Here is an 18,484-nt window from a genome sequence, read left to right as displayed (position 1 = left end):
GAACCGCTTCACCAATTCAAACTGATTTGCCTTGCTTTGCTTGTTAGAATGGATCATTCACCAGAATGTTAGTTATCCAGCAGTGTTGGAAAAACTGCTCTTAATGTAGCTTAATGACTAATCGTTCAGCGTTATCATTCATTTTAAACTCTATTATTTGGCTAACACTTAAAGTAATTTAGACGATACTGATATGCGGATTGACCAGTGCATTGGCGTTAACAACTCTGTAATGTGAGAATTGTGTGCAAAACAAAAACCTAGCATACACAGTGCACAAATGTAACTGTTTGTAGGAATATATGGATTGCACTTTCCCCCGAACTACAAGTTACTCTCAAGGTAAAAAATAAATAAAATATTGAGGCATTTTGGCAGTAATACACTTCCATAGATAAATAAAAAGGACAAAATAAATGTATGGTGAGTTACCCATGGTTGTTATGGCAATTGTCTGGCTACCATTAACATATACATTGTCAAACAAAACGTTGTACTTAAGGAATTAAGTTGTTTAATGTTTGGTTCCCACTTTTATATAAAGTATAACTAAAACTACCAATCTTACCTGGTTGTAATTACATTGGCAGGTACATTGTTCACATTGTTGTAAGAGTACTGTTGCCTGTTTTAACCCAATCAACTTCAGTTTGTCGCAACATTTTTACACATGTAATTTGTATCCAGATTGATAAAATGTGTACCTACACTGAACCTGTCTGTGTAATTACATATTTTCTTTTACATTTAGCAGACACTCTAATCCAGAGTGATTTTTTTTGTGTAGTGAGTGCATACATTTCCCGACTTTTCTTCATACTGGTCCCTGTGGGAAACGAACCCACAACCCTGGCGTTGCAAGCGCCATGCTCTACTCACGGAGTTATTAAGCGACGCTTAATATAACGTGGGACTAACGTTTGAGTGTAATTCATTTTAATACAGGCGGCAATCTTTTTGTTATTTCCCTGCCTTCTAGCTTATCAAGATGTGCATGATTCATAAATCCATTATAACAAAATGTTATCTATATAAACTTTTATTTGTTTTATACTGTTCTTATGTATTTTATATGACCCGTTTTAAATTGTTACTTTTTTTTACTCCGTGTAGGTTTGTATTTCGATTTATATACATAAAATGCAATAAAGCAGTCAAAAACAACTCACTGCTTCCAATGCCTTCCGTTATGAATGAATGAATGAAAAATGTAGTTTGCTGGAACACACTTCCTCATGATAACGTTAGCTCTGCTAAAGAAAAACTATCTCAGATTAAGTCTGTCATTCCACTAAAACAGACTCCGAAGTGCCTTTCTCCTGTCCTACGTCAAGTCCCAGAGGAGGGGGTCGTTGAAGTCCACAGACACAGTGGGAGGGCTATTACTGCAGATCCGTGGTTCAGGCACTGTGCCTCCTAACTGACAGAGTTGCACATACTGTAGGACAGGGGTAGCTCGAGAGGCCCTCGATGTCCTTGAAAGCCTGGTTAACAATGCATCCCCTGCACTGGTCACAGTTGAAGTGTCCGCAGACCAGCTGAGTCTCAGAAGAGATGCAGCTCTGGCAGTGCAGTGGGTCGAGGCTCAGGGAAAGACTACAGGTCTGAGGACTAATCTCCTTCCTGGCAACATGTACCACTGTCTCCTCCGCTGGCAAGCTGTTTCAGGAGGATGAAGGAAACAAAAGTCCATTACCTCTTAAAGTGTACAGTGGAAAAAAATCTAATAAACTGCCATTCATTTCAGTCTTATAGTACACACTATACACTCACCTACGTATTTATTTTGACAGTGAAGCTTAAACTTTTAATTTGGCTCTATACTCCAGCATTTTGGAAGTGAGAACAAATGTTTTATATGATGCGACAGTAGAAAATGTCACCTTTTTTACTTTCAGGATATTTTCATATTTAACTATTTTCCCGTTTTGGAAATTAAAGCACTTTAAAATATTACAACTCTAGTTCAACAAAGTGTCTGAGTGAGTTAGAAAAAGAAAATGGTCAGGTCACCTCCATTCTAAAGCACTACATTTTAACCCAGGGTCCATACATTCAGTTAGTTTTGGTTGTGTGTCACCAGCTATAACTCAATGCATGTTTAAGGATTTTAGTCAGTTAAAGTTATGATAACCCAAAAGAAAGTTAACCATTATAATATAGAGGAGTATAAATTCCATGTACTTTTTACTACAACTCTCTTGTCTGAGCATTATACAGTTGAAGTCGGAAGTTTACATACACTTAGGTTGGAGTCATTAAAACTAGTTTTTTCAACCACTCCACAAATTTCTTGTAAACAAACTATAGTTTTGGCAAGTCAGTTAGGACATCTACTTTGTGCATGACACAAGTAATTTTTCGAACAATTGTTTACAGACAGATTATTTCACATATAGTTCACTGTATCACAATTCCAGTGGGTCAGAAGTTTACATACACTAAGTTGACTGTGCCTTTAAACAGCTTGGAAAATTCCAGAAAATACTGTCAAGGGTTTAGAAGCTTCTGATAGGCTAATTGACATCATTTGAATCAATTGGTGGTGTACCTGTGGATGTATTTCAAGGAGCAATTTCCAAATGCCTGAAGGTACCACTTTCATCTGTACAAACAATAGTACGCAAGTATAAACACCATGGGACCACGCAGCTGTCATACCGCTCAGAAAGGAGACACCTTCTGTCTCCTGGAGATGAATGTACTTTGGTGTGAAAAGTGCAAACCAATCCCAGAACAACAGCAAAGGACGTTGTGAAGATGCTGGAGGAAATGGACACAAAGGTATCTATATCCACAGTAAAACGAGTCCTATATCAACATAACCTGAAAGGCCGCTCAGCAATGAAGAAGCCACTGCTCCAAAACTGCCATAAAATAGCCAGACTACGGTTTGCAACTGCACATGGGGACAATGATCGTACTATTTGGAGAAATGTCCTCTGGTCTGATGAAACAAAAATAGAACTGTTTGGCCATAATGACAATCGTTATGTTTGGAGGAAAAAGAGGGACGCTTGCCAGAAGAACACCATCCCAACCGTGAAGCACTGGGGTGGCAGCATCATGTTGTGGGGGTGCTTTGCTGCAGGAGGGACTTGTGCAATTCACAAAATAGATGCCATCAGGAGGAAGGACAATTATGTAGATATATTGGAGTTTGGTTGCAAATGGGTCGTCCAAATGGACAATGACCTCAAGCATACTTCCAAAGTTGTGGCAAAATGGGTTAAGGACAGCAAAGTCAAGGTATTGGAGTGGCCATCACAAAGCCCTGACCTCAATTCTGTATATAATTTGTGGGCAGAACTGAAAAAGCATGTGCAAGCAAGGAGGCCTACAAACCAGACTCAGTTACACCAGCTCTGTCAGGAGGAATGGGCCAAAATTCACCAAACTTATTGTGGGTAGCTGGTGGAAGGCTACTCGAAACGTTTTACCCAAGTTAAACATTTTAAAGCCAATGCTACCAAATACTAATTGATTGTATGTAAACTTCTGATCCACTGGGAATGTGATGAAAGAAATAAACGCTGAAATTAATTATTCTCTCTACTATTATTCTGACATTTCACATTCTTAAAATAAAGTAGTGACTATATGACCTAAAACAGGGAAGTTTTACTCGTGATTAAATGTGAGGAATTGTGAAAAACTGAGTTTAAATGTATTTGGTTAAGGTGTATGTAAACTTCCAACTTCAACTGTGTATTTCGCAAAGTGGCAACCACTCACCCTTGAGCAGTTTTTTGCCCAAAGTAGAGGCAAATTGATGTCCAATGTGTTAACAACATTAATTTCTCAAAAGAAATATTAAACTCTCTTTTTCTCTTTTTTTTCTGGAGGTAAAGTCATTGTCTTGTTTGTTGTCCATGTTTTTCACTGAACCAATAAGCAGGGCAATAGGACGACACCAAGCCACATCCAATGTACATTTAACTCAAGTTGTTAATTATTCCTGTAACATTGACTTGAAACAACCAGTTAATTGAACAATCTTGTTCTGAAACCAGAACAGCAAGATATGTGGCCACTTTATCTTATCCAGGATGTCACGTTCAAGTGAGAGGTAAACTTGAGGATCAAGTTTTACTGTTGCAGGTGTTTCCATTAAAATGCAGTCACTGCTCGACCACTATTGAACAACAGTTACACAGAAGTGCATAGCCTGAACCCAGAAAAGTCAGACATAATAAGAGATACAATTATAATACATTTTGTCAAATTGGCAGAGACAAAAGTATAGGCCCATGAAAAATGTTCCAATGTAGTTTCCTTTTTTTATCCGGACCATTTGGTATTTATTGAATGTTATGTTTAAAGCCAAGATTTGCATATACATATGACCCCTCTCAAATTCATACACTGTGCTATAGATTCAAGAACATCCTCATCCACATCACAGTTGTAAGGTTCTGTATTTATTTTCTTCGTCAACCTTGTGTTCTGTTTCGTTGTATTCTTGAACGTAGCCCTGTCTTTCATTTTTGTTCATTGTTTTCACCTGTGTTAGTTATTCACCTGGTCTCATCAGCTCCTTATTTAGTTCAGTTCATTTTGTTTGTGCCTTTGAGGTATTGTTCATTTTGACTCTGCTAATCCTTTTCTTAGCTTGTTTGTGAGAACAATTTATAGCCTTCAGTCCTATTCGCCTGCCAATTCACCTGCCTGTTTACCTACCTGTGTATGACCATTGCCTGCCTGTTTACCTACCTGTGTATGACCATTGCCTGCCTGTGACCATGTTTCTTGCCTTCTGCAAAGGTGGCAATAAACACCTGCCACGCTCTGCGTGTGAATCTACACTTTTTTTCTCAATGAGTATTCATTACAACAGTTTTGACCCTTTTATCTGTTTAGGCAAGTTATTATTATTTGTAAACAATATAGTAATGTAATAAAACATTATTTGGAATTATGATATGATAGGGTAAAACAGTTGTGAGCTCAATTTGCCAAAAATAAATATAGGCCTAAATCCTAGATTCCTAGACTGTAGATACAGGGCCTTCAGAAAATATTCACACCCCTTGACCTTTTACACATTCTGTTTTACAGCCTGAATTTAAAATTGATTAAATTGAGATTGTGTGTCACGGATCTACACACAATATCTCATAATGTCAAAGCTGAATTACGTTTTTAGAAATGTTTATAAATAAATTAAAAAATGAATAGCTGGAATGTCTTGAGTCAATAAGTATTCAACCCCTTTATTATAGCAAGCCTAAATAACTTCATGATTAAAGATTTGCTTAACATGTCAGATACGTTGCATGGACTAACTCTGTGTGCAATAATGGTGCTTAACATGATTTTTGAATGAAATGTTAAATGGTTAAGAACACTGAGAATGGATCATCATTGTAGTCACTCCACAATACTTACCAAAGAAGAAAGCCTGTACAGAATACAAATATTCCAAAACATGCATCCTGTTTGCAATAATCTACTTAAGTAATGCTGAAAAAAAAGTGGCAAAGAAATTAAATAAACTTTTTGTCCTGAATACAAAGCATTATGTGTGGGGAAAATCCAACACAACACATCACTGAGTACCAGTCTAAAATATATTTTTTAAGCATGATTGTGGCTGCATCATGTTATGGATATGCTTGTAATTGGTAAGGCCTATGGAGTTTTTTTTGTGATAAGAAGAAAAGTAATGGAGCTAAGCATAGGCAAAATCCTAGAGGAAAACCTGGTTCAGTCTGCTTTCCAAAAGACACTGGGAGAAAATCCACCTTTCAGCAGGACAATAACCTAAAACGCAAGGCCAAATGTACACGGGTTACTTGCCAAGAGGACATTGAATGTTCCTGAGTGGACTAGTGACAGATTTGACTAAAATCATCTTGAAAGTCTATGGCAAGACTTGAAAATGGCTGTCTAGCAATGATCAACAACCAACTTGAAAGAGATTGAAGAATTTTTGTAAAGAATAATGGGCAAATATTGCACAATCCAGGTTTGCAAATCTATGATATCCATGATATCAATGATATCAGCTGCATCATGAACGAGAGCTCACCGTTACAGACAGCCCGCCACCAGAGGGCGACTTTATCTAATCGCGTTCTTTGGTTTTGTCGGCTAAGTACCTTGCCCAGCAGATGAACATAACGCTGCCCACACGCCGGATTTAACATGGCGGCGGGACCAATTTCGGAACGAAACCAAGGTAGATACATCTTTATAACATACAATGAATTTCATCAAATGTAGCCATACGGGTAGTTTCAATTACATTTTAACGCATGGCTTGAACACTAGCTAAATTAAGTAGTTAAGCATATCTCCTTGCGTGTGTGACTGTATTCCATTGCCAAACGAAGTTAGCTATAGCTTCATTCTCGTTTACTAGCCAGCGTTTGCCATATCTAACAAGCTAGCTATTTAGATACATAGACATGACATGAAAATAGAGATACAGGACATTACATGGAAATATCGTTAGCCATGTATTTTCATGTCCTGACGGACTCGTCAGATTTGTCTAGGTGTCTGCCGGGCTATGAATGGGTAGCTAGCTGGGTCATTCCTAGTATACGGTTCATTTTAGGTCCCCAGGAATTGTTGGTTCATATTTCGTGTTAAATGTGTATTCCGAAAGGCATTAACTATAAGGCCAGGTGTTCTTTACCTTAAAAATACAAAAATATTGATCCTGAAAGAGAATTCTATGCATTTTAAACGCTTTGTCTGTGGCGGTAGGACATTATTTTGCCATGTCCAAAGGTGTCATTTATCAACTTCCACAATAAATAAGTCGAATACGCAAGATGCAATTTTGAAATGTGGTCGTGCATCAACCGTTTTTCTTATGTAAATCACTGATAGTCACTCAAATCGCCTATGTCAGTATATATATTGTTTTTAGATAGCTGGATGCTAAACGAAGTTCCCAATCTAAAGCTGTAACGTAAACTCACCCCATTCCATACAAATGTGCACAACCGCAACATTCACACGAGGCTACAAAGAAAACTAATGGGACTGTTGACTTCAAAATCGGGGGTGTGAACTAGGTTTCTATTCATGCGTTGATCGACATGGTAATGGTTCTATAGTATTGGAGAAAAGTTGAAAAAAACGGACCCTCCGTCACATCTTGATGTGTCATGTCGTAACGTACAGCACCACACATAAAGCCACTATTTATGTCTTACAATCTCTCTCCACCAGGTGTAGCACTTCTATCATTCTTTAAAAACAATAAATTGACAGTGACAGGGGTAAGGGGGGATACCTAGCCATTTTTTCCGTCATCATAGCATGCGATCATCATTCTCAAAGCCGCTGTTTACTTCTAAGATCGCTTTAGCACAGCCCAAAAAGAGCACAGCCCCAAAAGCCCGATTCAAATTCGACACAAACCTTCAAATAGGTATTCAATGACACATTATATAAACTCTTTATAGTGTTTTATTTACATTTTAGAGGCTATAAGTTGGACACAGAGAGTGAAAAAAAGCAATTTTCCCACACAACATCTCTCCTTCTCGCTATCATGCATTAGTTTCGCTTCCCCACCCGCCATTTTTAAAAAGACCCGACGGGACTCATTGCCTGCTTGAATTATGCAGAAATAAAATAAGGGCAATTCTACGGACCAAGGCGATGTACGAGTTTACGTGAGTTTACGTTAGTAATCAAGGTCGAATCAGAGCCTGGGGGGCCCCCATTGACTTTGTTAGTCAGTCTCACTCAGATATCATATTAAAAAAAACTGCAAACATTTCTCTCCACCCTATGGCAAAATCTGTAGAATTTCAGGAAATTATATGTTAAACGGTGTTGATTTACAGGGTAAGCCATAGCAGTAAAGTGCCCCTGGAGCAATTAGGGTCAAGTGCCTTGTTCAAGGGCATATTGACAGATTTTTCACCTAGTCGGCTTTGGGATTAGAATCAGCGAACTTTCGGGTACTGGCCCAACATTCTTAACACTGGGCTGCCTGTCACTTCTATTCCCTGTCTTTGGCAACACTGCCCATTTTGCAGGGTTTGTTCTAGTAAACCACCACAGACGGGATGTAAAAAGAGTAGATTAACAGCTTTCTTGTGCATTGCTCGGTAATGTAATAGGAACCGATTATATACATGGGGAAGGTGTTGCTAAAAACAGGTAACGTTAGTCATTTCAAGGCAACTTGAAATATCTCATATGGCAAGGTCTTCTGTTTGGGTTTATACACATCCACTTAACAACCATGTTGTTATGTTATTGCTACCATGCTGTGTTGTCATGTGTTGTTGCCTTAATCTGTCTTTATGTAGTGTTGTGATGTGTGTTTTGTTCTATATTTATATTGTATTTATTTTTTAAATGTTTAATCTCAGGCCCCCGTCCCCGCAGGAGGCCTTTTGGTAGGCCATCATTGTAAATAAGAATTTGTTCTTAACTAACTTACCTAGTTAAATAAAGGTTAAATAAATAAAACTGTGGTTTTGCTCTCGATCACTTTAGATGCCACCGTTTATGTGGGGGGTCTGGATGAGAAAGTGGCAGAGCCACTGCTGTGGGAGCTCTTCCTACAGGCTGGGCCTGTGGTCAACACACACATGCCCAAAGACAGAGTCACGGGACAACACCAAGGTAAGTAACACACTCATAAACCACACATTGGAAACAAAACTGACACATTCTACCATCGGCAAGACCAATAAAATGTGATGAGGTGGCACACTCATGTTTGCAAGTAGGAACTGTGTAGAAATAGCCTATACAAAAAAGACAGATCATTGTAGATTATAAACACTGACAGAAATTGCTCCTGGTAGTATTCAGGGCTTGTGTTAGAATTCAGAGATCTACATTTTCAATACGCAGACCATACAAAAATCTGCATATTAAACCTTTTCACCTGCTTTTTATATTACAAGTTGTATTTCAGATAACACATTAGTGCAACACATTTGGTAGAAAATGGCTTAATTTTCATCATATGACAACAAAGTGCAACGCTGTTTGGCTAGCAGCCATACAGGTAAATGAGCTTACAATGAACTAGCAAGGTATTTTTTTGCTTAAACGATGCATGGCCATCCTATTTATGTTAATCATCGAAAGAATGCATCCCAGCTACATTTCCTAATGTTTTGCTTGAAGTTAATCTTGCATTTTATCCGAGAAAATTAGGTCACGCTGCGAAAAGTACCAGAAAAAAGTAGCTACACGTCAGTCAGAGCGCTGCCTGCTGATAGAATGCCCTTTGGTGAATTATCATCCAATTAGAGAAGTGCAACTGAGGCACAAAATATGTCTGATGCCAAGCAGAAATTACAATAGGAACATTTTGTGGTCTGCGTTTACAATACACAGCACGATATTTGTTATGTTTTATCTTTTGTGAAAATGCAGAATTCTGCTTAATTACACTGAACAAAAATATAAACACAGCATGCAACCATTTCAAAGATTTTACTGAGTTAAAGTTCATATAAGGAAATCAGACAAATTTAAATACATTCATTAGGCCCTAATCTATGGATTTCATGACTGGGAACACAGATATGCAGAAGCTAAGGTAACTGAATTAAGTGACTATCACCCTGTAGCACTCACTTCTGTCATCATGAAGTGCTTTGAGAGACTAGTCAAGGATCATATCACCTCCACCCTACCTGACACCCTAGACCCACTCCAATTTGCTTACTGCCCTAATAGGTCCACAGACGACGCAATCGCCATCACACTGCCCTATCCCATCTGGACAAGATGAATACCTATGTAGGAATGCTGTTCATTGATTACAGCTTAGCATTTAACACCATAGTTACCTCCAAACCCGTCAGTCCGCTTTGTTCAACTGGGTCCTGAACTTTCTGACGGGTCCCCCCAGATGGTGAAAGTAGGAAACATCTCCACCACGCTGATCCTCAATACTGGGGCCCCACAGGGGTGCGTTCTCAGCCCTCTCCTGTACTCCCTGTTCACCCATGACTGTGTGGCCATGCACGTCTCCAACTCAATCAAGTTTGCAGACAACACTACAGTGGTAGGCTTGATTACCAACAATGATGAGATGGCCTACAGGGAGGAGGTGAGGTCCCTCGGAATGTGATGTCATTAGAATAATCTCTCACTCATTGTCAACAAAACAAAGGAGATGTTCGTGGACTTCAGGAAACAGTAGAGGGAGCACCCCATCCACATCGATGGGACAGCAGTGGAGAAGGTGGAAAGTTTTTAGTTCCTACACACCACGGACAAACTGAAATGGTCCACTCACACAGACAGCGTGGTGAAGAAGGCGCAACAGCGCCTCTTCAATCTCAGGAGGCTGAAGAAATTTGACTTCTCTTAAAACACTCGCAAACTTTTACAGATGCTCAATCGAGAGCATCCTGTAAGGCTGTATCGCCACCTGGTACGACAACTGCACTGCCCTCAACCGCAAGGCTCTCCAGAGGGTACTGCGGGCTGCACAACACATCACCAGGAGCAAATTACCTACTCTCCAGGACACCTACAGAACCCGATGTCACAGGAAGGCCAAAAAGATCATCAAGGACAACATCCACCCGAACCACTGCCTGTTCACCCCACTATCATCCATAAGGTGAGGTCAGTACAGGTGCATTAAAGCTGGGACCGAGAGACTGAAAAACAGCTTTTATCTCAAGGCCATCAGACTGTAAAACAGCCATCACTAACATAGAGAGGCTGCTGCCAACATACAGACTCAAATCTCTGGCCACTTTATTAAATGGATTTAATAAAGGTGTCACTTTAAATAACGCCACTTTAATAATGTTTACATATCCTACATTACTCATCTCATATGTACATACACCTTAGCCAAATACATTTAAACTCAGTTTTTCACAATTCCTAACATTTAATCCTAGTAAAAAATTTGCTGTCTTAGGTCAGTTAGGATCACAACATTATTTTAAGAATGTGAAATTTCAGAATAATAGTAGAGCGATTTATTTCAGCTTTTATTTCTTTCATCACATTGCCAGTGGGTCAGAAGTTTACGTACACTCAATTAGTATTTGGTAGCATTGCCTTTTTAAATAGTTTAACTTGGGTCAAATGTTTCGGGTAGCCTTCCACAAGCTTCCCACAATAAGTTGGGTGAATTTTGGCCCATTCCTCCTGACAGAGCTGGTGTAACTGAGTCAGGTTTGTAGGCCTCGTTGCTCACACATGCTTTTCCAGTTCTGCCCAGAAATGTTCTATAGGATTGAGGTCAGGGCTTTGTGATGGCCACTCCAATACCTTGACTTTGTTGTCCTTAAGCCATTTTGCCACAACTTTGGAAGTATGCTTGGGGTCATTGTCCATTTGGACGAACCATTTGCAACCAAACTTTAACTTCCTGACTGTCTTGAGATGTTGCTCCAATATATCCACATAATTGTCCTTCCTCGTGATGCCATCTATTTTGTGAATGGCACCAGTCCCTCCTGCAGCAAAGCACCCCCACAACATGATGCTGCCACCCCCGTGCTTCACGGTTGGGATGGTGTTCTTCGGCTGGCAAGCGTCCCTCTTTTTCCTCCAAACATAACGCTGGTCATTATGGCCAAACAGTTCTATTTTTGTTTCATCAGACCAGAGGACATTTCTCCACAAGTACAATCTTTGTCCCCATGTGCAGCTGGCTATTTTATGGCAGTTTTGGAACAGTGGCTTCTTCCTTGCTGAGCGGCCTTTCAGGTTATTTTGATTTGGGACTCGTTTTTACTGTGGATATAGATACTTTTGTCTCTGTTTCCTCCAGCACGTTCACAAGGTCCTTTGCTGCTGTTTGGGATTGATTTGCTTTCTGTCTCCTGGAGATGAATGTACTTTGGTGCGAAAAGTGCGTCTCCTTCCTGAGCGGTATGATGACTGCGTGGTCCTATGGTGTTTATACTTGCGTACTGTTGTTTGTACAGATGAACGTGGTACCTTCAGGCGTTTGGAAATTGCTCCCAAGATTGAACCAGACTTGTGAAGGTCTACAATTTGTTTTCTGAGATCTTGGCTATTTTATTTACATTTTCCCATGATGTCAAGCGAAGAGGAACTGAATTTATAGGTAGGCCTTGAAATACATCCACAGGGACACCTCCAATTGACTCAAATGATGTCAATTAGCCTATCAGGAGCTTCTAAAATGACAATCTTCAGGAATTTTTCAAGTTGTTTAAAGGCACAGTCAACTTAGTCTATGTACACTTCTAACCCACTAGAATTGTGATACAGTGAAATAATCTGTCTGTAAACAATTGTTGGAAAAATTACTTATGTCATGCACAAAGTCCTAACCGACTTGCCAAAACTATAGTTTGTTAACAAGACATTTGTGGAGTGGTTGAAAAACAAGTTTTTTTGACTCCGACCTAAGTGTATGTAAACTTCCGACTTCAACTGTATATACTGTATTCTATACCATCTACTGCGTCTTGCTTATGCCGCACGGCTATCGCTCATCCGTATATTTATATGTACGTAGTCTTATACATCCTTTACATTTGTGTGTATGTATATATGGTAGTTGTTGTGAATTTGTTAAGATTACTTGTTAGATATTACTGCACTGTCGGAACTAGATGCACAAGCATGTCGCTACACTCGCATTAACATCTGCTAACCATGTTTATGTGAGCAATACATTTTGATATGATTTGGTCACAGATACCTTTTTTTTTTTTGCATGAATAAGAACCAGTCAGTGTGTGGTGTGACCACCATTTGCCTCATGTAACGCGACACATCTCCTTTACATAGAGTTGATCAGGCTGTTGATTGTGACCTGTGGAATGTTTTCCCGCTCCTCTTCAATGGCTGTGCGAAGTTGCTGGATATTGGCTTGAACTGGAACACACTGTCGTACAGGTCAATCCAGAGCGTCCCACACATGCTCAATGGAGCATTGGACATGGAGATAAAGTATTATCATGCTGAAACATGAGGTTATGGCGGCAATTGTGTTCATTGTCCGTGGTTTATGCCTGCCCATACCATAACCACACATCCATCATGGGGGCACTCTGTCCATCAGCAAACCGCTCGACCCACACAACATCATATACACTGTTTGCTAGTTGCCCGGTACAGTTGAAACCGGAATTCATCTATGAAGAGCGACCTCCTCCAACTTGCCAGTGGCCATCAACGGTGAGCTTTTGCCCACTGAAGAAGTCGTTTACGACGCCAAACTGCAGTCAGGTCAAGACCCTGGTGAGGATGACAAGCACACAGATGAGCTATCATGAGACTGTTTCTGACAGTTTGTGCAGAAATTCTTCGGTTGTGCAAACCCACAGTTTCCTCAGCTGTCCCGGTGGGTGGTCTCAGACGGTACCGCAGGTGAAGAGGAGGAAGTTGAGGTCCTGGGCTGGCATGGTTACACGTGGTCTGCGGTTGTGAGGCCAGTTGGACTTTCTTCCAAATTTTCTAAAACAACAAAGGCTGCTTATGGTAGCGAAATGAACATTAAATGATTTGGCAACAGCTCTGGTGCATATTCCTGCAGTCAGAATGCCAATTGCGGGCTCCCTCAAAACTTGAAACATCTGTGGCATTGTGTTGTGACAACACTGCACAGTTTAGAGTGGCCTTTTTATTGTCCACAGCACAAGATGCACTTGTGTAATGATAATACTGTTTAATCAGCTTCTTGAAATTCCAGACCTGTCAGGTGGATGGATTATCTTGGTAAAGGAGAAATGCTCACTAACAGGGATGCACAACATTTGAGAAATCAGCTTTTTGGCTTTTCGAACATATCTGGTATCTTTTATTTCAGTTCATAAAACATGGGGCCAACACTTTTTATATTTGTGTTCAGTGTATGAAGGGTATTGAATTGAATAGGTCTATGCTATGAATGCAAACCCCACACTTGATGTCACGTGGTATTTGGAGACTCCTTTAGCGACAAATAGCCTGTCAATAATGCTGATCAGAAAGAGACTTTAACAGTTATAATTGAATGTTGTTCTTTGCTCTGTCCCCCCCCCCCCCCTGCTCCATAAGGCTATGGCTTTGTTGAGTTCCTCAGTGAAGAGGATGCGGACTATGCTATCAAGATTATGAACATGATTAAACTATACGGCAAGCCCATCCGTGTCAACAAGGCCTCAGCGCACAACAAAAATCTGGATGTGGGCGCAAACATCTTCATTGGTAACCTAGACCCGGAGATTGACGAGAAACTCCTCTATGACACGTTCAGTGCCTTTGGGGTCATACTCCAGACGCCCAAGATCATGCGCGACCCGGACACTGGCAACTCCAAGGGCTACGCCTTCATCAACTTTGCCAGTTTCGACGCCTCTGACGCAGCCATCGAGGCCATGAACGGCCAGTACCTGTGCAACCGCCCCATTACAGTGTCATATGCCTTCAAGAAGGACTCCAAGGGCGAGCGGCATGGCTCAGCCGCTGAACGCCTCCTTGCAGCTCAAAACCCGCTTTCGCAGGCCGATCGGCCGCATCAGTTATTCGCAGATGCACCGCCTCCCCCCTCTGCCTCGACCCCTGTCCTCACCACCCTGGGAGCCGGGATGCCCATGCCTGGTAAGTGTGCGTGCAAGTGGGTGCACCAGGGTAGAAGAATTTCAGCTTCCAAAATCCTTTGTGTATTTTGTGGGTGTACTTAGATAGGATCACTATTTGCCTTGTATAACTTAGCCATAGATTGTGCTCTGTAGATTTGTAAGAATGTCAAAAACTAGATTTTCCTCACAATTTGAAAGTTTTATGTTGGCTTCACAATAACTTGACTAATAACTTCAGTAACACATCTACATCAAGTTCATTTCAATTCAACTTTACAAAATATGCAATTTCTCTCTCTTTCTCGGATCTTAATTTCCAGGCATGCCCCCTCCTGGTGCCTTCCCTCCTGTGCCACCCCCCGGATCCATGCCTCCTGGTATGCCCCCTGGCATGCCCCCCGCCCCAGGCACACCAGGACCCCAGGGAGGGGGCTCAGGCCCCCCACCTGGTCCACCACCCTTCCACCAGGGCATGCACCCGGGTAAGTCACTCACCATGACCATATCATTGTAATGAGTACAATTGTCAGGAAAGTTTTCCCAGATTGTTACATTTGGTAATTGTAGTGTGTGAAATTGTAAGTTAGTGCTACTTCTGGTTAAAGAAAGAGAGCTTATTGTGTGTGATGAGGTGCATTAATATATGCCATTTAGCAGACTCTTTTATCCAAAGCAACTTAGTCATGCATGCATACATTTTGCATATGGGTGTTCCCGGGAATCAAACTCACTATCCTGATGTTGCAAGCGCCATGCTCTACCAATTAAGCTACTGGGGCCCACCACAAATGATATTGTTCATATCCAACAGGAATGCCCCAGATGCCCATGCATCCTCATGGCCATCCCCCGGGTATGGTGCCTCCACCGGGCCCCCCAGGATCCAACCAGCACCGGGCACCTCCACCCCCCGGCATGCCCCCTCACCCACACATGGGCATGCCACCGAGAGGGCCCTATGGGCATCCCATGGGTGAGTGCAGTGTCTTCACAAGGCTAGGGATAAGCTGATAGGAGATTTCAACTGATAGGAGTTGAAATCTCCTATCAGTTGAATAATTGCCCTTTAGCTGACTCCTGATTCATGCAAAACATTTCATTACTTTTGGTTGTTACTATTCTGTTTCTTAGAGTCAGCATTTGGTACTTCCATTTTGGACTTTTACAAAATGTATGTAGTTGTAAACAAACACTGTTTAGCTTCAAAACATTTTGACAAATGTATCTAAAGGGACACAATAAATAAATATATTAATTTGATATCCTTGTTGAAATGTGCTGCTTGCTCTGAGATGATATATCATTGTGTGAATCCCCGTCCCGTCCCGTCTCTCCCCATCCACACAGGTCACCCCATGCATCCAGGCATGAGAGGACCCCCTCCTCCCATGCCCCCACCAGGCTACGGTGGGGGTCCCCCTCGTCCACCTCCGTTTGGTTTCCAGAGGGGGCCTCCGATGCCACCGAGGCCTCCCGGCGGCCCACCTCGAGGTCCCATGAGAGGACCAATGCCCCCATAGACTACGGAAAACCACAGCAAGGCACTTTTTTTAGTTCTATTCCAGATTACAATTTAGATACAAAAAAATGGAACTACACCATGTATGTTTTTTTTCTTCACTGTACAGATGCCAAACCTGCAAGGAATAAAGGTTTTAATACAACAACTTGGGTCTTTCAATTGATGTCCTTTCAGTTCTCTCAGATGAGATTTAATTCAGAACATGCATCATATCAATCAACTTCTGCTTTCCTGGTACAAACATATGTCCCCTGAATAGGTTAGAAACTACAAATGTGATCAAAGGGCCTGTTGTTTGAGACCATTGGTAGCCAGGAGAGAAGGTGAGGCATGTCCATAATGACAAGATGAATGGGATGGTTATGTTTTGACAAGACAAAGCACACGTAAGTTGATAGGCTCTAGACCTAATAGAAACTAAAACTGAAACCTCTTATAAACCCCCTGAAGTAACTACAAACCCACAAAATACAATGTTAGGCGGTGCCTTGAGAGAAAGCTATGGGTAGAGTACAAATACTAATTCTGCACTTGCTTCCAAACTACAAAACAATGTGTGCTGCTTCCATGTTGAATGAGGCACTCACTTGGTCTGTTGCCATGGTTATGGCAGATGCCACTTTTCTGAAGTAGTGGGTTATGGAGGAGGATGTATAGGGCTGCATAACCACACTGATATTTTAAGCCATTTTGATCATTTAAATTATTGATATTGATTCTTAAAGATATAGTAAAAATTGGTTGGTGCCACTGAGCGCTAGCTGAAGATGGATTTTGAGCATTAGTTAATTGTGCCTGGACCCAACCTAGCTTGACCATGGAGACAGAATATTGAGTGTGTCAGCCCAGACCTATGTCAACAAAACGAAAACAAGGCAGTCATGTAAAATGTCTGGGTTGTAAAAATCTTCTAAGGGTCACTTCTGGTTCCGTGGTATCTAGGTCTCTTTTCATGTCACTTCGATACAGCAACGACCGGAAGTGATTTTCGTAATTTAGCAGGTAAGGAGAGCATTTTCGCTAAGCCTTAACCTCAGTCTCCTAACCTGCGTTTAATTCTAACCTGTGTAAGTTCTCCTAACCTGGTACGAAAAAGTAAATTCCGGTTATAGCTGTATCGAAGTGGTGTTAAGTGTTTCTCTTTTTTTAGGTGGATAATGTTTCCTTACATTGTGAAGGGTACTTATTTTACTAATTATTATTAAGCTGGTCTTATAATGAGCAGTGGTGGAAAAAGTGAAGACCCAAGTGAAAGTCACCCAGTAAAATACTACTTGAGTAAAAGTCTAAAAGTATTTGATTTTAAATATACGTAAGTATCAAAAGTAAATGTAATTGCTAAAATATACTTAAGTATCACATTTCTTTATATAAAGCAAACCAGATGGCATCATTTTCTTGTTTTTAAAATGTACAGATAGCCAGGGGCATGGTCCAACACTCAGACATAATTCACAAACGAAGCATGTGTTTAGTGAGTCCCCCAAATCAGAGGCAGTAGGGATGACCAGGGATGTTCTCTTGATAAGTGTGTGAATTAGACAATTTTCCTGTTCTGCTAAGCATTCAAAATGTAAGTACTTTTGGGTGTCAGGGAGAATGTATGCAGTAAAAAGGACATCATTTGATTTAGGAATGTAGTGAAGTCGCCAAAACCTACAGGACGCAGTAGGTGAGATGGGTTAAAGTACAGATACCCCAAAAAACAACTTTAGTACTTTCAAGTATTTTTACTTAAGTACTTTACACCACTAATAATGAGTGATTAATGAGTGCAAACAAAGTGGCTTAAAACCCTATATTAGATTGGTTTATTAAACCCTCATTTAAAATAGAGTTAGCAATTTTCATAGAGCTAGAATAACAGATATTTTCTGCATAACTGAGCTGGGCAGGAAAGTCATGGGTTGTCAATTAAGCTCACTTGTTTCCTCATCATCTGGTCCTGTGATGTCACTAGGTGGGATGGGCCAGTGGTTGGCATAGAAACAGGGGCAGGTGTATGTGAGAGAGAAATATGGGGTTGGCATTTTGATTATTCAGCTCAGGGAGAGGTCCATTTACATGGAAAATATTGTTTCAGAGACCTCTTATGCCTGTTGATTAGGGGCTACTATTAGTCTTATTCCAACGATTAAAAAAACATACAACTCATTATATTTAAGCTGTTCTATCAGAACATTGAATTGGAGCAGAGTAATACATTTGGCAACCTGAAAGAGAGGCGATTCTCATTATAGGCTGTAGGCCTACATGTTTGCGTGAATGGTACAGATACATATTTTCATTCAGGGTATGTAAGCCTAATACAGCTAAAGCTTAGGATACATTCATCGATTTGAAACATAAACATACCAACACCTTGATAAATATCAATAGGCTACACATCATAGTTGCTTGCTTTTCACATGTAGGCCTACACATGATTCAAATAGTATTGTGTGTGTGTGATGATGAGAGG

General features: G+C 40.7%; 1 protein-coding gene across 1 annotated transcript; it reads left to right on the top strand.

Annotated features, from left to right (window-relative positions):
* The first annotated feature begins 6,096 nt into the window (after window positions 1–6,096).
* LOC135552093 (splicing factor 3B subunit 4-like) lies at window positions 6,097–16,168 on the top strand. Its single transcript, XM_064983491.1, has 6 exons — window positions 6,097–6,181; window positions 8,470–8,598; window positions 13,978–14,520; window positions 14,822–14,983; window positions 15,313–15,474; window positions 15,849–16,168. Exons 1-6 carry the CDS (start codon window positions 6,148–6,150, stop codon window positions 16,019–16,021), a joined length of 1,203 nt encoding a protein of 400 aa, XP_064839563.1. The 5' UTR covers window positions 6,097–6,147; the 3' UTR covers window positions 16,022–16,168.
* The last annotated feature ends 2,316 nt before the right edge of the window (window positions 16,169–18,484 follow it).

Source organism: Oncorhynchus masou, chromosome 13, assembly GCF_036934945.1.
Source record: "Oncorhynchus masou masou isolate Uvic2021 chromosome 13, UVic_Omas_1.1, whole genome shotgun sequence".
In the NCBI taxonomy this organism is placed as follows: domain Eukaryota; kingdom Metazoa; phylum Chordata; class Actinopteri; order Salmoniformes; family Salmonidae; genus Oncorhynchus; species Oncorhynchus masou.
This window is presented reverse-complemented; position numbering and strand designations above follow the sequence as displayed.